General features: G+C 42.7%; 1 protein-coding gene across 6 annotated transcripts in view; it reads right to left on the reverse strand.

Annotated features, from left to right (window-relative positions):
* SWEETIE (HEAT repeat-containing protein) overlaps positions 1-20806 on the reverse strand; it is a 147147-nt gene that overhangs the window by 33331 nt on the left and 93010 nt on the right. For 3 of the 6 annotated variants that reach the window (XM_086808885.1, XM_086808884.1, XM_086808886.1), the window contains exons 7-12: positions 14019-14083; positions 1281-1391; positions 1052-1141; positions 502-582; positions 353-421; positions 39-164 (exon numbers count right to left, since the gene is read on the reverse strand). In XM_086808885.1, the coding sequence (XP_086665011.1) occupies positions 39-164; positions 353-421; positions 502-582; positions 1052-1141; positions 1281-1391; positions 14019-14083 (542 nt within the window). The other 3 variants (XM_086808888.1, XM_086808887.1, XM_086808889.1) reach the window with 3 other exon arrangements.

Raw genomic sequence — 20806 nt, forward strand, 5'->3', positions numbered from 1 at the left:
TTGAATTCTTACATATATATAGTCTTTTATACTCTTACCTTCTCAATCGCAACTATTTCTCTCACAGCACGCATTGTAGTCACACCAAATGACATGAGACTATTTGCACAAAAAGGATCCACCTCTGTAAGTGCTCGAATGGTCAATGCAGTTTCTACTCGAACCTGTTCATTGCCATCAGGACAAAGCACGTGGCGTGATTATCGGTTTAGCTTGAACACAGGAGACACTTAAGCATTGATCCTTTACACTAGCTATGATGCTTCTTCTTTCCAAACACACAGGACATTGATGGAGATTCACGTATGCAAACATGCAGTTACACAGAACCAAGTCCAGAACAAAGCCTTACTGTTATTGTAGTGTTTGACAAGGCCACAACTAAGGAATTCTCAAGAGCCTCACGAGCAGCTGATGGAACCTGCTCACATAAAATGAAATTATTGAAAAGAAAAATCCCCCCCTTTTTCTTGACAGCTTGCAGAAGTACATGGGAAGAACCTCTCCGAGAACAGCCAGAAGATGCGATATGGTCCTCAATATAACAACCAGCATAGAAGAACTTGTATCTGCCAGTGAAAGCTGTAAAATAAGCAAAATGCCACTTAATTCACAGAAGACAACCAAATTCAAGTGAAAATGTTCATTTCTGGCCACTTGAATACAAATGCTTATTACTAGATAGGCACACATTTAATGAAAGTGCTGTGAAACACATCACTAATTAGAAAGTAAAAGCACAAGGTACCGAGCTTCCAAACCTCAACAACACAGACACATGGAAAGAACAACTAAGGCCAAAAAAACTTTCGACCAGGACAAGAACAGAGATGAAAAAAATGCCAAAAAAAAGGAAGCATAGAAGCACTGGTGAGGGGCTAGAGCCTGGACAAGCAGCTCATTGGCTAAATAAGAGCGTCCTGCGGTGGTGCAGTAGGTAATGCAAGTCTGATGTTCCAAGAGGAAAATTCTGAATTTAAAAAATGGTGTACTCCACTGCTAAAGGGTACAAATTTTAGAGTAGAAGCAAGCACAGAGCAAAAGGGCTTGCCTGTTTTGTCAAAAGGGTTAAAAACTCCTTCTGAGCTGGCTCGCTCATCTGCTCTACGACACCTACACGAAGAATGTAAAGAACGCATGCCTGTCCATAAGAAAACCAGGGCATCATCAAATTATGAATCATCCTCACCTGAAACTAACACAGAATGTAAAATAGGAGAAAGAAACATTGAGCAGAACACATCGAACAGCTTGAAATAGCTGACATCTTGATGGGTTACCTGGCAATGAGCATCAATTTGTGATTTTGAGTTGAAACTCAGCATGCCCATAGCCTGTAGGGCATAGTTTTGTAGCTCCAAATCACTGTGGTCATATGTTAAATGCATGCCCTGGAGACAACCAAAACAGTTCTCAAATAAGTGCCTTCAATAAGCAATGTTCCATAAGAAAGACGACCGCTACAAACATAACAGAAGTCTCTCTATCCATGCCGTTTAAAGGAAAAGAAAGGCTTGACTATTGCAAAATAATCTGTAGCATCAAATGTAACAAAGTGTAGCTCACTTTAGCTAACTTTGACCTCCTTGCACCTTCAATGATCCTCATGTAAAGCCACAACCTAATCCTTAGATGCACTGAGATCCACAAACCTTGCATTTCACAAACCAAGGGCTTCTAATTGAGCCATAAAAAGTGGCTTCCACCACAAAAATGGCTCTTGTAGCACTCATAGAAAATTGATAGTTTGATAATGATGTACAATTTCAACTGATTATATATATAGGGAGGCATAGTAAAATGCTTAAAATATGAAATCATTTTGAAATTTCAAGTGGAAACAAGGGTCATTTGAATTTGGTCAAAACTTAAATAAAAAGACAAATGACCAATGAGGTGATAGCTCAAGTGGTGAAGGTGTTTGTCTAGGACCAAGAGATCCTAGTGTTATGTGCACATTATATGTGCATATACTAGGAGGCTAACCCACATTAGGCTTGTGAGCATAGGAGCATGGGAACAAGCTCTAGTGGAGCATAGGTTAGGGCTAACTTTAGGGGTTGAGGTTAGAGTCAGGCATCCAAGGGTCACACTCAAGAGAGGCTAGGTTATGTTCTCTTGTGTAGAGGATTGTATCTACTCTCATGCCATTTCACACTTCAGCTACATATTGCTGGATTACAGTCATACCTCTTGGTGGTATGGGATATCAAGGTTACGGTATGAGGTACCTCATTGTAATTCATGTGTGCATCCCATGGGCTTGAGGGTAGTCGGGTGGATAAGTTTATGCCTGGTTTATGCATGACAATTATCTAAAGAGATCTTAGGATTTTAACAGTGGTATCAGACCAATCTCTAGTTAAATGTTGTTGTTTTTTCTTTCTTATTCTAAATTTTAGCATTTTTTAAAGTAAATTTTAATATTTACTAAATAAAAATGTTATTTTGTTGGTTCGTTTTGGTGATTACGCGTGTGGATCGTCGATAAGGCGATTGAAACGCCTGTTTCTTCTATTCAATGGACGAATCGACGTTGCGAGGAAATTCTATGAGTTCAATGCTACTTTTTTTAATTTTTCTTCGTTTAAAATAAGCATTTATGAAATTTTTACCAAAATACCGCACATTTTATTGTGGATATTTTTTGTACAATGAATTTCCTAAATTTCTACAATTTTTAAAAAAAAATTCTAATTATTAAAAAAATTTAGAATATTTTTATTAAAATATATTTTTTTAATGCATTTTGGCGGGTTTTTCGCGAGGATGCTATCAATTCTTTGCCAAATTTCTCTTGAAATACAGTATGGGACAACAAATTGATGCATTGAGTGCTCTCCCGTATGCGTGGGATTCTTTTCTCCTCTCAAAAATAAAATTTTCTTCTATTTTCCTCTCCCGCGTATGTGAACGCCTCTTAGAAGGCACAATTTGATTAAGCTTTAATCATAATTAAATTATAATTATGATTAATGAAAGATTAATTAAAATCTTAATCAACCTCCTCTCCGTTAACAGTTAACAGAGAAGGAGGAGGTGGAGAGAGAAAGAAGGTAAGATTGGAGAAGAAGCGGAGGAGAGAGGAGAGAGGAGCTCTCCTCCTCTCTACCACACAAAACGCAACGTACGGAAGAGAGGGGGTTTCGCTGCAAGCCGTCGGGCGCAAAATACTCTCTCCTTATAAATCGATTTTACAAGTTTTAAAATTAAAGCTTTTGATATTTAAAAAAAATGGTTTTTTTTATTTAAAAAAATCTTTTCAAAGCTTTTTAAAAAAAAGCTTGAGAAAAAAGAGAAAAAGAGATTTGAATTTTCATTTCTTCTCTGAAATTTTTTTTTCTCTTGGAACCTTTTGACTTTTCGCTTTCTCGAGAAACCTATTGACTTTCCGTTTTCCAGGAAATCTTCTGAGCTTTCGGATTCCGAAAACTTTTGACCTTTCACATTCCAATTTTTTTTATCTTTTTATTTTTCCGAAACTATTGGCTTTCCGTATTGTCTTATAAAGGTATACACTCTTAGAACTTTTATGAAAAGGATTGTCAAATTTATTATTAGGCACGTCACAGATTAGAAGGGAAATGTTTAAACAACCTATGTAAGGCAATGTCTACTCTGAGCAACCTAAGTTCTAAACTACTCTCTAAGAAAAAGAATTCACCAAACGTTCACTTTTTAGTAATGTCTACTTTGAGTAACCTAAGTTCTAGTGACTCTCGAAGAAAAAGAATTCAACCAACATTATGATTCTCCACTTTCACTTTTTTAATTTCAACAAGTGCTAGAAGAATTAGCTTTGATTATGCTTCTACATGTAAAGTTCTTCCGGAGAGACCATTGGGATTCCGGGCTTTTTGGACCATTCCTATTCTAATGCGTTCGGGGTAAATTAAAAATTCTTAAAAATTCTTAAAAATTAGACAAAGGTTATTTTAAATTTCTGTAAAATGTGGGGTTGGTGATTGGCATGTGGTGTGTCCATTCGGACACTCGTAACCATTCAAATTTCTTTACAAAACTATTTTTTGTCTGGAAAATTAAGAAATCCATTAAAATTGTAAATTTTTATTGGATTTGAGAATTGTCAGGCGGAATTGAAAATTTCGTGAACGATGGGATTCTCAAGAGAATTTAATAATATTCTAGAAATTATTTTTAAAAATCCTAGAAATTGGTATTTTTAAAATATCAATGGTATTTTGGAAAATCTAATTGCTAAAAAAATTTTGAAAAAATATAGATTGAAATCCCATAAGATAGGTTTGGTGAAATTCAAAATTAGTGTGTTTTGAGACCCTAGAAAATTAAAAAAATTTAAGAAAAATTCATCGTAATTCCTTTTTCTTAAGAATTCTTATTTTCGAGGATTATTTGGAGTTCATGGGTTAGTTGATCTAGTTGTTTTGGTGGATTTTATCGGATGGTTTCAAAGTTTTATATGGACTCATCACGTTCTGTTTGTCTAGGGGTTTTCAATGAGTGCTACACACGTGTTTCACTTTCTTACTTTGGAGTTTTGCTTGAACAACACCACGTTCATATACTCCGGATTGATGAGTTGGCCACCAATTATAATGCTTCTTTTTGCATGATTATTGACCATTAGATGGCATGCATTGATTTTTATGATCAACTATGGTTTTCATGGATTCGAGGTGCTTCTATGCTTCTATCCATGGATTTATGAGAATCTTTTAGTCTTTTGGATAATATCATGTGTTTTGAAGATATGGTTTACTTTCGCTTTTGCACGTAATTTTGGAGTATGTTCCTTGTACTCTTGTATATATTCTAACTTGGATACCTAGTTACTTATGTATCTAGGTGAGTTATTTTTTCTACCCCAGCTTTATTGTGTTTATTGGATAGTTATTATTAGAAAGGCGCCAATAATTCAAATTGTTTTCTGATGATGTACTCGAAAAGAGTTATTCCTTGATGTGATTTCAAGTATACAGAGACATGTTTTAATATGTGAAAGTCTAGGATAAGGCCATCTCATTTCTTTTATGAAGGATTTTATTCATATTTCCTAGACGGCATACTAGGGAGTTGCAAATTGGTAAGGAATGTATGGATGGAATCATGGTGTTATGGGACGCTAGCGATTCCTCGCATATATTATCTTATGGGATAATTTGGGCTCAAGATTATTGCCTTGCTAACATTACTTGGCATGTTGACACCAACATTCAAAGACAATCTCATTTTATGAATTCACTTGAAGTTGTAGTGTAGGCGTTCTTTAGATAAACTTCTTTTATTTATAGCCTACATATTTTGATGAGTGTAATCTCATCAGCATTTTCACTTGTTGAAATCTTTTTCTTGAGAGTTCAACGAGTTTATCTTGTTGTGTTCGGATTAAGGAATTTTGGATTCTTCCTTTGTTGGCATTTCTTTCTCTAGTTCCGTCCTTTAGGTGATTTATACAGTCAACCTGATGGTTTATGGATGTACATATGTGACTCATCGAGACGTTGATGACTCCCTATGTTAATATGGGTAACTCAGAATGCCGATAATTCCCTGTGCAGATGTGGATACGTCAGGCCGCAGGAAACTACTTTGAGTATGAGTTCCTCTGATCAGTCACAGTCTGATGGACAAACAGAGCGTGTGAATCAGATTGTAGAGGATATGCTTTGTGCATGTCTCTGGAAAATCATCAAATTGGGAAAAGTATCTTCCAATGATGAAATTTTAACAGTTCTAAACATACAGCTACTGGTTTTAGTCCATTCATGCTTATGTATGGGTATCAACCCAGGGCACCTATTGATGTCAGTCTTAAGGACATTGAGCTTGATGCATCGAGGGATTTCTTGCGTGATATGCAGGAAATACTGACCGAAGCTCGGGATTCTATCAGAAGTACTCAGGATAGGACACGGTTTTATGCGGATAGAGGATGCTCACCTCGGTCTTTTGAACCAGGAGCGTTGGTTTATTTAAAAGTTCCTAAAGACTCTCAAACTTTTTCAACAGGAAAATGCTCGAAATTATCTCCTAGATATTCTTGTCCATTTCGAGTTATACGTCAGATTGACACGGTTGCGTATGAACTAAAACTGCCTCCACATGTTAGAGTTCACCCGGTCTTTCATGTCAATAGATTGAAAGAGAAACTGGGAGATGAGGATAACATAGTTACTCCTCAAGAACTCGTTGGAGACCAAGATTTATCCTGTGTTCCATATGAACCTGAAAAGGTACTTGAATTTAGGAAAAGGAAACTTCGTAATCGTAAATTCTTGAGGTTAAAATTTTGTAGAAAGATAAGGAAATAGAGGATTCGACTTGGTTGAGAAGGTTCAACGTAGATTTCCTTCTTTTCATTGCAAGAGTGCAATGTTTTGAGAGAGGGAAAGTATGTTATGTGCACATTATATGTGCATATACTAAGAGGCTAACCCACATTAGGCTTGTGAGCATGGGAGTATGGGAAAAAGCTCTAGTGGAGCATGGATTAGGGCTAACTTTAGGGGTTGAGGTTAGGGTCAAGCATCCAAGGGTCACACATGGAAAATGGAGAGTCAAGAGTCACTTGAGGACCCTCCTATATAATAGGGACATGGGACACACTCAAGAGAGGCTAGGTTATGTTATGTTCTCTTGTGTAGAGGATTGTATCTACTCTCATGCCATTTCACACTACAACTACATGTTGTTGGATTGGAGTCATACCTCTTGGTGTTATGGGACATCAAGGTTAAGGTATGAGGTACTTCATTGTAGTTCATGTGTGCATCCCTTAGGCTCGGGGGAGATCGGGTGAATAAGATTATGCCTGGTTTATGCATGTTTATACATGACAATTATCTAGAGAGATCTTAGGGTTTTAACACCTAGGTTCAAAACCCCCCTTGGTGCTTCCTTAGCGGCATCGCCTACGGGTGGATAAATAAGCGCCTATGGGCGACTGTCTATAGATGGTGAAATTTCGTAACTATGGGAGGATCTTGGGCCAAAGGCCAGTTGGGGAAAAAAAAAAGCAAATGGGAGGTGGCTTTTTTTTATTAAAAAAAATTACCTGAGTAAAAGTTCTAAAAAGGTAAAGTGTGAAGTGGTCCAAATCTAGCAACCATTGCAAAAAGGTGGGCCCTACGGAAGGAGGTAAGGGATAAAAGTTTGGTCTTAAATAAGTGTGACACTCGCACAATGGTAGTGCAAGATAGCACAAGTTTAGGAAATTGGTCTTTGCAACAAACTGATGAAATCTTTTCTAGAGCATGAAATACAGGGTTCTTTACATATTGCCGTTATGCCCTTTTGCATGGAAAAAAGGCCCACTTGAATGAGCTTTATGTTCTGGTTATTTTCCGTTGACTCGCAATGAGCGTTATGTTCTGGTTTGTGTCCATTCTCAATAGTAAGATTGCATATGTTGCCATAGTTGGTGATGCTCAACATGGTAATTTTTTACATGGTCATGTTATATTTGCTTTGTTTTTTTTAATGCGAGAGAGTTCAAACCCACAACCTCCCCTTTGAAAGGCCAGGGCAGGTTCAAACCCACGGCCTCCCCTTTGAAAGGCCAGGGCAGCTACCACTCGGGCTCGAGCTCATTGACATATTTGCTTTGTTGTGTGCACCATGTGAACAGAATAGCTGGGAAGGGTGTTTCCTCCATGGCTGGCCACTCTCGGAGGGAAATTATCTCATACAACGGAACGGGGGGGGTGGGGCGGCAAACAAGAGGCCTATAATGCTAAGTGATCTTGCCGTCCCGATCCAAGAGAAAAGGACCCTAGCACCATGTGTGCAGAAAAAGCCTTCACCACCTACACACGCAATCCGAACCTCCCTGAGGCTTCCCCCAGTGGCTGCAGAGGGTATGAATGATATCAGTCCAAATAGAAACCAGATCTCTGACGATAGATCAGGAGTAGGGATTGCATCTATCTTGCAATAAGATAGTTGGGGCCTGCTACCTCCTCGTAGAAAAGGGCACCGCCGGCCTCTGTCTCGCCAACGCAACTGTCCCTAGTGATAATACGCAGTTCAGACTGCACCGCCCTGTAAGGTGAAGAATCCTCTGCCAAACCTGTTGCACTTTGGGACAGTCCCAGAGGCTGTGCTGCTGTGACTCCAGAGGTCGTTCTGCAATGTGCACACTGCGCCAGCCGCCCTCAAGACTCCGGTTTGGGCTGATTGCCAGAGGAAGAGTATGACCATTCTCGGCCGAAATCTGTCCCACAAACGCTTCCAAAATCTCTGAGGAAGTGAAAGGAAATGCCCTGGAGGCTGGGAGGCCCAATGGTCTGTTGCTGTTGGGGTGTCATCTATCATGCATCTGAATCATGTGACCCATCCTCTCCGTGTCATGAAAGAAGGGGGTAATTGGGCTTTTCGGACTAAAGGGGTCCTTCCACTCCCACTCGCAAGGGTCCCACTGCACACACATCAAAGGTCAGATTTCCCAAAGCCATAGCCACCAAGAGCTATCACAGGCCACTTGGGCTGGAGGAGGGTAAGTTCCACTCATGATCATAAAAGCCAAGAATCCTCACCCGCTGGAGCGAGCCACCGCTGAAATCCTCAGTGGGGGGGAGGGTCAGTTGGCCCTAGGGTCCAACTGAAAAAGTGAGCGCGTCCGCAACCCCCCCCCCCCCCCCCCCCCCCCCAATCTAAACGGAGGACTGCTAGGGGGTTATCATGGCATGAGAAGGCTCCAAGCCATTGGATATCGGAACTCCACCCTCCTATCCTCGACCACGGAGATCTATGTGCAGGCTGTCTCCATTTGGGACTCCAACCAGGGACTATACGAGGTCTCCTCCTAGAGGCACTGAAGGGAAGCAAGGCTCCTGCCTGAAACGAGATGAATCGGTCCTTGGCTGCCCTCTGGAGGAAAGAGCTGATCTCCCCAAGACCAAGGTTGAGATCTGCTACAGCTGAGCCTTGCCTGAAAGAGAGCTCCCCAAATCTCCTCAATCCGCCTCCCAAAGTTTTGGTCTGTGCATCCTCCTGTCGAATCTAGAGAAGTGAAGGCTCCAGCTTCCCATTGGTGCGACCAAACTCCAGAAGGTGCCAGGGATCTTGTCCTTTCATGGTGAGTACTCGGCCCTGAAATAGTGTCCAGTCCCCCTCCCTACATGTCCTCTCGGTCCTACATGTTGAAGTCCCCTCCCGAGCACCAAAAATATACCTATGGGAGCTCTTGTCGCACCTGTATCCAAAATTCCATCCACCCTGCCACCCTGTTGGGGGCATAAATATTCCAGGAGCTGTAGGACACGGAACAATAGACAAACACTTCAAGTATACCAAACACAGCTATAATACACGGCAGAAAAAACCATCATAAAATAACGATACCGCACTAAGCCGGAACGGCCGGCCCCCCTAGGAACTTCTCTATTCAAATAGAAGTGTTTACAAGAAACCAAGGTGCGGGTGCAATCTTGCACCGGATTTTCCACAAAGCATCAGCAAGACTCTTGCCCAAATCTCTGTCCAGAGTCAAGATAAAACCAGCACCGACACCTGTCCAAAACAGTCTCAAAACAGCCCTAAATCAGCCCTAAATCTTGCACGTTGCACAGCCAGAACTGATAGAGAGAAAAACACGAACTGTAGCCACACACGTGGCGGACTGTACGGTCACTGTGCTGCTGTTGTACTGTATGCAGCCAGTTGCAAGAGAGGAGAGAAAACAAACAGTCCACTGTACGGCTAGCACTATAAGACCAGCACAAAAAGTAGCCTGCAGCCCCCCTTGTACGGCGAGCGCACAGCAGAAGAGAGAGGTGCTACTGTACGACCAGCCGGGGTGAGAAACAATGAAGAAGTCGGCTACCTGCTGTACAGTCAGCGCAAGAAGTACCACCAGAAGGTTTGCTGTACAGCCAGCGCTGAGAGGACAAAGAGAAAAAGCTGCTGCTGACCAAGGGATGTGGGCACCTGCTCATGATCCAAAGAGAAGCCCCTTCCAGCTTTTAATAAAGTCGACCAGCCCCTATATTTGTTGTGCTTTTCCCCTTTTTGCCATAAGTGGCTGAGTATGCCCAAAATATCAGCTTTTGTGCTTTTCCCAGCTTGTAGCCCAAGTTTTCTCTAGGTGCCTTCTTCTGTCCACATGTTCGTGCCCAAAATAATAATATGTCCAACCCGTCATTAATGATGTGTGAACACATTGACTTATAAACATTATAAGTCACTTTGATGACATGGTGCTCATGCTCTGTAGCCGTCTTTCAGGCCAAACTTTGCCAGTGAAAGCTTCAGCTTTCTTCTATGGAAAATCCCTATTCTCACCTTGGTTCTGTTCTATGTATGGGCTTGCCCCAAAACACTGATCAAGACTGGTGAAGGAACCAAATGGTGACGGGAGCCCCCAGAGCCTTCCCAAATCCTGATGATAACCCTCTTGCCTCTACCCTTAACAATGGTGCCTTAATCCAAGACTGAAGGGAGAAACTCCACACTGACTGAGATGCAAAAAGGGTTCCCCTTTGGACAAGAAAGCGGGTGACTAGAAGGTGTGGCTCCGTCCACACGGGACTTTCTCACATCTACGGGTATGTCCTACTAAAAGATGATGTTCCTCCAAGAAAAGAATGTCCACTGAGCCTCCGACCATGGCTCTCTGTGGCTCCTGATGGAAAAACTTCCCTCCAACTATGAAAACAAAGCCCACCCTGAGACAATCTGCATGGCTAGGGATGGGCAGAGTCAGTCGACCTCTGCATGCCCTCTGCTCAAAGGCTTTCGAAGAGACAATTTGGAGGGGGGGTAGTTGCAGTCTGTACGAGGGCAGAGATGAGCTAGGTGAGCCTTGATCTTGCCTTCCATGAAGGCCCACTCTGTTCTCCTCCTGTTGTATGCATACTCCCAGCTTCATCCATCATAGTAAAGGTAGCGATTTTCCGGCGTGAGGGGCACTGCCACTGAAACATGGAGAAAAACTAAGAGGACTGCCTCTAGGCTGGAAGAGGCGAGGGTTCCATCCTGCTCCGATGCCCTAACCCTTCTAGCTCCATGCGAGCCAAGGGCCAGCAATGGGAGTCAATACCAATGTGGCACCCATCTCCAATATGAGAGAGACAGACTGCTTGAGAGTGAATATTGAAGGACGTCGTCTTGCAATCCCACTTGCTGTGCTAGTAGCGACGCTGAGGGGGAAGGAAAAGACCACAGTACCACTATCGAGGGTGGCGATGTGAGAGTGATGAAAGATCACAGACTCCAAACAGAGGCAACATCTCTTAGAACTTACTCGCATCCACCGGAAGGCACCTAAAGAAGCTGGTCCACTGGCTCCCCCATGACAAGGGTTTGGCTGTGAGGGTGCTCTAGAGGCAAAGCAGCCACTGGTGATGCTGCAATCGCCATCTCCACAGGGTTGGAGAATTGATGAATCAGGCGGCACACAGAACCGGACTGTTGGAGTCAAGAAGGTTCAAGCCCGACAGGCATGAAGAGGAGAGGCAGGGTGGGGAGTGGTTGGGGCTAGGGCGATGGGAAGCCGGATCTCAAGGGATCACCTGCTCAAGATCCTCAGGAACCAGAATTTGGGCAACGTAAATTGGGACCTCCTGATGTGAGGGTGGGGTCCCGTTTATGCAGCAGGTTGCATATTTGGGCCTACCCGCATAGTGTTTCAGTTCGGAGGAGTGAATGGATGGAATCCTTGCTACCCTAGCTACCACTAAGGCGGCACTCTGAGGGGACTCCAAAACCTATCCAATCAACTAAATGAGGGGCTGGTACTCCTCCTTTCAGAGGCCTGGGAAGCACACTATGACGGGGAAGCCGAATGCACCTACAAGGAGGTCGGATGAAAGGTTGAAGCCATGGTGCCATCGAGTGAAAAACACTTCATCGCTGCATATCGTAATGGGGCTCTGCTGCATCACACAATCAACCATTAAGTGTGGATCAAACTCCACCTGGGTATAGTGTCTTTCTATTGCCCCTGTTCTTGAGTCCCCGACTTGGAACTCTCACGTGTCTTGAGAGTCAAAGCAAGACGAACTGCATCTGCAAGATCACAGGGCCAATGTGCACATGCCACAAACATCTGCGTGCAAGGACGGTTTCAAACCATTCACAAAATGGTCCACTTGATGACAACTTCTTTGTCCATCTTCCCGTTGAACTTGGGAGGCTTTACAAGCTTCAATAACTAAGTTCGTTCCTGACGAGGCATGGAGGAAGAACTCTGCAAATTGGTAGTGTCCTAACATTGAGCCGATGAAGGCGAGCGGGAACTATCCAGAGAATTGGGTGGAGAGGGACTCCAAGAAGGAGACAGTGTGTAACGTGAACATAGTCTCTCTTGCCGACCACGCGCGTGTGTAGAATGATGACTGTCAGACTAGGTGCGAAGCTCATCCGGTCTTACCTCCATCCAAAGGAGTGAAGAAGTCTCGCCACTTTGTCCTTGGTATCGTCGTGCCCTTGCTAAGAAGCATGAGCCTAGGTAGACACCAAATCTACAACAGCAGATGTCCGGGTGCCATACCCATCCGGCCAAAAGTGGTTGTCAAGGCCTCAATTCGTGCATCCACATGAACAGCAATTCGCTCCTCCATGTGGGACAATGTTTCCATAGGTGCCTTTGTATCCATTCAACCAATGACCAATAAGAGAACACAAATAAAGTCCTTCCCCAAACCTGACTTGTGCACTCAAGACTACCCTATCCAAGCAGTCCACACACACACGTGCCATAAAAGGGGGAAAAAAATCCAATTCCCTAGGCTATAATACCAACTGTAGAACTCTTGTGCCTATGTGCTAGGGTTTGAGAGTAGAGAGAGAAGAGCAACGAAATCAAACACACAGCCCACACACAAAATCCCTATACTACCGATTTGCAAGAAAAAGGTGTTACAAGTACAAGGAATGTTGTCCACAAATCACAGCCCGATGCTCTGCTGAAGTTTCCCCTTGGCCAGCCTGTACTGCAGAGAATAGCTCTGTAGATGTCCAACGCTGAGAGAATGCAGACGAGATATAACAAATTTCCCATGTGCATATATATAGCACCATACTATGCTGGTCGGCCTGTAATAAGGCTGTCAGCCTGTTCAGAGGACTGCCCACAACCTGTGTGCACTGGCCGACGGCCACGTGGCACCTGCACCTACATATTCAGCCCACAGCCTGCACACACAGCCCTGCTCTTGCTAACTGATGCCAGGCTGCTCCTCACTTGGGAGACGTGCCCTAAATACTTGTAGGTGCGTCACATTGAAGGAGCTCTGGACAGCAATCCAAAAGCCCCAAAAATCCTGCCAAAAAAAAAAAAGCTAATGAACATTGTCAACATGTAGACCACCATGAAGGGAATTGATTTTTGCTAGATTTTGTCAAGATTGGGCTGGAAAAAGAGGACAAGGTGAGATCTAGCCAAAATTTTCAAACAGGTAATATCGTCCTTTCAGAACCACTCATGGGATTTATGAGGTGGTGAGGTAGTTCTCCGATTGGGGCTGCCTGGTCACTGGAGGATTCACAATGCTTTTCATGTGAGCCTTTCAAAAGGTATCATGGGCCCAATCCCATAGAGCAGAGCGCAGGAGGAGGTTTCCCAACCTGAGCAAATTCTCTTCCAAAAGGATCCCAAGGCACAAGGTGGCGAGATGAACTGTAAGTTCCTCTTGAAATCCATGAATTATCCCACCGCAGATGCCAAGTTGGTGGGCCCAAAATGTTTCAAGGAAAATCCTCAGCTTTTATGGATGTTAACAAGGCAATTTAAGTGAGGACATTCGCTTAAAGCCGAGGAGGGATGAAGAATTAATAGTGTTTGTTTGACAGTAAGCTGCCTTGATGGCATCCAGGATAACTTTCTTCAATTTGAACTGCTGATAGAAAACATTCACTTTTACACTCTTAAAACGCTGTATTGATTAGAAAGACATTTCCACACACAAAAGGCTTCGGATGCTTGCTTTTTTAATGTCATAATACAAACATGTGAGATATTGACCTGCAAGAAAGCCACCCATGCCATGGTTAAGCCCACACGAAACATGTAAGATACAAACATGTAAGATATTGACCTGCAAGAAAGCCACCCATGCCATGGTTAAGCCCACACGAACATCGCGATAAAGAGGCCCTGTTGCTGCAATTAAAACACTTAAATTTCATAATGTGTTGAAAAAGATTGGTTAGCAGCAATCAGAAACCAAAGAATTATACATGTAACAACATGAGAATTTAGAAAGGTGAGACTTTAATGTTATCTAGTATCTTTCTACTACAAAGTCAAAACAGCAGTCCATAGTTTCAAAATCATGATGCAAACAATTGTGAATTAGTGGCATCTTGCATGATTGGAGCCAAAAATACTAGCCTTCCATTGTCATCCTCCCTTCCAGTTTTCTATAAACTTTAAGGTTTTTGTTTGCAAGAACCACGCTTGAGTTAGTGCACCATGACACTGCATCTATAAAAGCACAATGTGCCTTTTCAATCAGACTCTGAAGGTCTCTTGGAGGAGGAACCTACCCAAGTGCTCTTATTTGTTGATCCACAAAAAACGATATGAGTATTAGGTGGCCCACTTGCAAACATGGGATCACATCGAACACACAAGATTATAGACCGGAGAGGTAAATAAGCAAATGACAGAAGCATTTGGCTGACTTTCTTTGAGTAAAGAGTTGCTGAATGCTCTTTATGCCCTGTTGCATGAAAAATACCATGGAGATGATAAAACATGTTGTGAAATTTTTTTGACCATTTTTCTCATGCAGGAAGACATCTTCATTGCCTACAATGAAATAATGCATACAGGATAGATATCTGACTATTTGAAGAGGTATGTAAATGTCATCCATAATAAGAGCGGTGATAGAAAGCAATTATGAGAGAACAACTGCAAACTTTTAGTCCATAACTATAAACCACCACCATCCCACGCCAGATTCTGTACCAAGGAAGAGATTTAAAGCTTAGATGGGGAGCTATGGGCATGGATTTGGCTTGCACTATGGTCAACTATAGAACACAAGCCCAAATCACGGAACACATTGTCAATGACTTGGAGAAAATAGCTAGCCAGTTGGCAACTAATATAGTATTGGCAAGTATCAGAGTGGAGTCACCAGGGGTTGAGACTCGGCCCAAGGGTGTTGTATCCTATGTGGAAGAACTTCCAAAACCAAAGGTGCCTCGGGAGGACACTACCTTAGGGGGAGCAGAAAAGGTACATTTTGTCAAAGGTTATGCTATCAGAGGAGCTTTATGTGTCCCTCCGAATTCAACACAGAGGATGAGATAAGTATCGCAGAAGTTTTTACGGCAGTAAATCCGGTGGAAAAACCATTGGAGGCAAAGCCAGAGAGTTAGGAGCACGGCCTACAGTTGGATGCAACAACAGGAGATGTGCTTATAGCTTTTTCACATCTGTCAGTTGTCGAGTATGGCCAGTTTTGGGAGCATTTGGGGCACCCAGACAAGGGAGTATAAGCACCCATGGCCAGGCCCATCGTTAACAGCATATAAAGCACTTTGTTGGGTCATAAACCAGTCCTACACCCCAACCCGCTGCCGACTGGCTGAAAAGCACTTCACATGCCTATTTAGTCACAGGCAGATAAGTCAGAGAAAATGCAGAGCGTGCAGTGCCAAGATCCCCACACAACACATAAGGCTTCCAGCTCAGCTAGCAAACATCTTCCATGAGCGTTAATCTCTAGCTCAAGTGGAGGAGGACAGCAATACATCAGTTTAGGGTTATGGATTGGTACAAGGTTTGAACAACATACAGACATATTTGAGTTTGGATCTGTGTCTTCATTGTATATATTCATATTTTTTAGATATACAGTAGATCAGGTCTATCTTGCCTTGCCTATTGTGTATTTGCAGTTCATGTGATTATGCAGTAGATTAACATTGATTAATCAATTATCAATAGGCTTAATCAAAATCGCTTCCAAAGTCATGTTAAATTGGCATTAGAGCATCAGGTTAGCCTGTGTTTTATGCATTACTTGAGGCATTTGCATCTAGCGTTTTGCGTGTATGTTAGGATTTTGAAGGTAGCTAGGCCAACATAAAGATTTGGGTTAGGGATTCCTGCAGCCTGGCCAAGCACAAGTCTAGCATTAAGATCTTGCATAGGTCCGGCGTAAGTGTTTGAATGTAGAGTGTCTAGATCAAAGTCTAGGGAAGCAGCACTTTCTTTGCATGTTTTCCGACATAACCAAAACCCAATGGAGAGCTTTGAAGCTACGATGGGAAGCTATGGCATGGGTTTGGCGAGCCCAATCGCCAGGTAAATGAAGAACGACGAGTAACCAAAATACTGAACTTAGTGATAGAAGTATTTTCACTTGTGCAAAGACAAGAAAATTTTTGAAATTGGGAGGTAAATATTCCATGTCTCCATATTTCTTCGTATACGAAGTACTTGACGTAATGTGAGGTATGCTTATCATATATATACACGCATGCTCAGGCTCGAGACATTTATCATAAATATCAACTTCAAACCTATATCCGATTGAGACATCTTGAGATCCAAGAAGGAAATGTTGCAGTCATTCATCCTCTGCATCCATGGATGATGGATTGTTAAAAACTTACCTTTATCCACAAGGTTATTGTAGAGGACATACAGCCAAGAGGGAGCCATGGATGAAGACCTCATGACTTGCTTCAACTCATGTTGCTCTGATGATCACAAGGACTACATCTTCAGCTTCTTTCATGAAGCAAGTCGCGAGGTCTTCACGAACATATCTACCTCCAGGTGCTCTGCCCTGGCCCATGAGCCAAAAAGGGTGACGCAAGCATCCATTGCTTAGAAAGGACGACGAAAGAGGATGTCTACTCTTCACTAATCTCTCTAATTATCTATTTTCCTTTTTATGTATCAGTCTTAAAAATAGACAGATAGATTTACCCATCTATCTATTTCGATCCAAATGCATGGCGGATAGCCAGCTATTCATTAGCTCAATCCGGCAAGGGTTCTCTGCCCGAAAGTCCCCCAAAATTTATAAATTTGGATATTTTGGATCGCCTTGATGCTATAAAAGGCAAAGGTAGCTTCTTAGACCAACTAGGGCAAGCCCACCTGTGGTGGTTCACTCCTCTATCCTAAGTGAAATGTAATCATAACTAGATGTCTAGCATCTGTCATCATAACTGGCACTGTATGTAGAAAATATGAAAGCAAGAACAAAACTAGAAATGAAACAAGAACAAATGAAAGACAAAGAGTTACCTTGAGATGAGTGTAGACAAGACACAAGATGATTTATTCATTGATGTGACACCTACAATTTATAGGTGAGAAGTACAAGATTGAGTAGACTCACGTATGGGATAAATGTAGAGGTGCCACATGGCACTAGACTCAAGACACAAAGACTGAAACTAGACTAGAGAAATAGTACACCTAGTGTGCACTTATTTCCAACACCCTCCTTAAGTGGACACTAGGAGGAAGACAAAAGACAAGACTATAACATGACAAAAGATAAGACCAAGACAGAGAGACTAGACAAGGATTGAGAGACAAGCTAGAAGACAAGATGGACAAGACTAGAAGACAGACATAAAGACTGACAGACTGAGAGACAAGACATGAGAGACAAAAGATCCTGAGACACCCCTCCTCAAGTGATATCCTCATATGGGTCCACAAGGATAGGGACAAGATGGATCTAAAACAAGACACAGTCAGATTGATAGACAGATAGACAGACAGACAGACAAGACTAGATAGACTGTAGACAAACAGATGGACCTTGAAGACATCCCCTCCTCAAGGGCAATCTCTGCCTCTTGGGTAGGGACAAGAGAGAGGTCAAAAAGCATAATGAGTAAGACACTAGAACCCCTTGACCTACATCATCGGTGGTCAAAGTGGTAGACAAGAAAAGGTGAAGTAATCAGAAAGCCCACTCCTCATCATGTGAGGAATGAACAGCAAGATCTGCTGATGTAGATGCTGCGGCAACATGGGCTGAGGTAGATGCAGGGGATGATGTAGAGGTTTTAGAGTAGCAGTCCTTCTCCCGGTGATTATCACGGCCACAAATGGTGCATGGATGAGCCTTGAAGCAGTCCTTCTCCACATGATTAGTTTTCCCACAATGGGTGCAAGGCTTTCTTACTTTAGAACCTCCTTTCTTTGCTAAAAATGCAGTGTCAGTTACCTTTTGTTGTTTTGTTCTTTCCTCTTCTTGGAGAGCATTGATGATACCTTCAAGAGTAGGATTATTGTGATACTTGAAGGTAGTGACAAGAGTAGCATAGGTGTCAGGTAAGCTTTTGAGAAGCACAGCAATAGCAATATCTTCGGAGATGGGTGACTTCACTGATGCAAGCTGAACCATAAGACTGCGAAAATAATTGACATGAGAAGCTATAGTAGCTCCCTCCTGCATATATAGATCAAAGAATGAGATCATACGTGCAATCTTAGAGTTTTTAGAGCGGGGTCCAAAAAGGGTATCCAAAGTGATCCATGCTCGAGAAGCAGACTCTATGTCGGAGATGTGATGAATGTAATCATCTCCAAGACCGAGCAGGATGATAGCATAGGCTTTGTCATTCTTGGCAGTGGGAGCATAAGTGATAACTTGCTCAATGTCGGAATCTTCGGGAGCAGCATGGTGAACAACGTCCCAAAGACCTTCTTTCATAAGATGGCACTTGATTTTGATTTGCCAAGTATGAAAGTTGGAGCCATTGAATTTGTCGATAGACATGAGAGAATGAGTAGAAGAGGCCATGTGGGAAGGTCTTACCTCTTGCTAAAATGCAAGGGCAGTGTCTATTCCCTTACAAGATTGCAGAAATGAATGAAAGAAGAGATCCAAACTGTTTTTAGAAGCCGGCTCTCTCACAACTTGTCAAGGCCATAGCATGTGACAGCCCATCGAAGCATGAGGAACTAGCAGTTTGCAGATATGAGGATAAGAAAAGGACTGATCAGCAAACTGAAGGAGACAATGCACAGTACCTTGTGGATTCTTCAAGAGGAAGCGATGGCAGAACTGAACTGCCTTTAGATGATGCGTAGCCTGTAGATGAAGAAACACTGCCTCCAGCAGATAGACGTAGGCTGCTGCAGAGATGTAATACAGCTCCTGTGAATAAGCAATACAAGTGCTGCTCATCCAGAGAGGGAGGCCGACAGTAGCTGCAGGTATGGAGTGATGCGCAAACTGTAGAGGATGAAGCGCCAGCAGCAGCAACTTGGAAAACAGGCCGGCGCAGGGCGGACAGCAAAAAAAAAAGGAGCAGACAGACAGTTCAGGCCCGCGGGCAACTGTTCAGAATGTGAATAGGCTGGTCCTAAGAGCTGAGCGCAGCTAGGGAGATGGTGGGCTGAAGCTATGGCGGGCAACACAGGGCAGGAGCAGCCTGCTCTGATACCATGTAGAAAATATGAAAGCAAGAACAAAACTAGAAATGAAACAAGAACAAATGAAAGACAAAGAGTTACCTTGAGAGGAGTGTAGACAACACACAAGATGATTTATTCATTGATGTGACACCTACAATTTATAGGTGAGAAGTACAAGATTGAGTAGACTCACTTATGGGATAAATGTAGAGGTGCCACATGGCACTAGACTCAAGACACAAAGACTGAAACTAGACTAGAGAAATAGTACACCTAGTGTGCACTTATTTCCAACACTGTAAACCACCATGAGTAAGACCTTTGGGCACTTGGATGGTCATCATAAACAACATTGTAAATAGTAATTAGAGCTATCATTGACATCATGGTAGCCATGGATATTTTGTTGAGGAAGGGTGTTAAAATAATACACCAAAATATCATGTGACATTGGGAATATGGGCTTATGGTTCATATGGTCTATAGTGTGAACAACCCCTTAGTAAGAGTCAAAAGATAGGGCCTTGGTGCCTATAAAAGGGTATTGTACTTCGTGATTTCAATATGCTTTCATAATACAATCATTCTTGTGTTGTGGTCACTTTGCTCTCTTGTGTGCTCAAGCTTCTCTCTCTCACTCTCCATCTTTGGGCACCCCAACACATCAACATTGCCAAGAGGACAATAGGTGTTGGCTAGCACTCTCATCCCAATTGTAGGCTGCAAACCTTACAAAACATGAAGCCACCCCTGAGCTAGAGACCACACAAGACTGGCCTGGTTCGCACCCTTGAAGCACGCACATCCCATACCATACATCCCCAATCCTCACAATTGTCATTGATGCAAATAGCTATAGTGGGCTAACCAGTAGTTGACCCTTGGGAGGCCCTCTCCCAAGGTGTGAGTCCCACAAAGGAACTCCCTCAATAATGATCCACAACCCCACTTTATAGCCCAATAATCAAGTTCACACTAAGCAAATTGTCCGACCTCATGCTAGCCTCATTGTGTCCAAACATTGGACATGCCATTCTTTCTCTTTTAATGAGAGGTAGACTGGGAGACAAAATCTAGAAATTGGCTCCAGAGTGAAGCAACATTCTCCCAAGTGTTGTCTTTATCCGCGTGATCTCTCCATTTAATCAACCACTTAGAAACCAACCTGTTTCTAAGGGTTTGTTCCATAAAAACAACAACCGCGATCGGCTCAAAGGAAACATAAACAATAAGATTCTCAAGTCTCAACAATAAGATTCTCAAGTGTTTTCAGCCTACTCACATGAAAGACAGAATGCACGGGAACTCCATCCAATCCTCATTACCTAAGAATCTTTAGGAATTGTCAAGTGAACCCATTGAATTTCTCGCACGACTCTAGTTGATCGCTTTTGGCTAAAGCATAGAATTGTTGTCGCATCCGGAAGCTCTAGGAGTCTTCTTTCAACCCTGAACTTACCTGGAACAACCTGATGC

The sequence above is a fragment of the Cibotium barometz genome, chromosome 14 (assembly GCF_041138505.1).
Source record: "Cibotium barometz isolate CiBa-2024 chromosome 14, ASM4113850v1, whole genome shotgun sequence".
Taxonomy (NCBI): domain Eukaryota; kingdom Viridiplantae; phylum Streptophyta; class Polypodiopsida; order Cyatheales; family Cibotiaceae; genus Cibotium; species Cibotium barometz.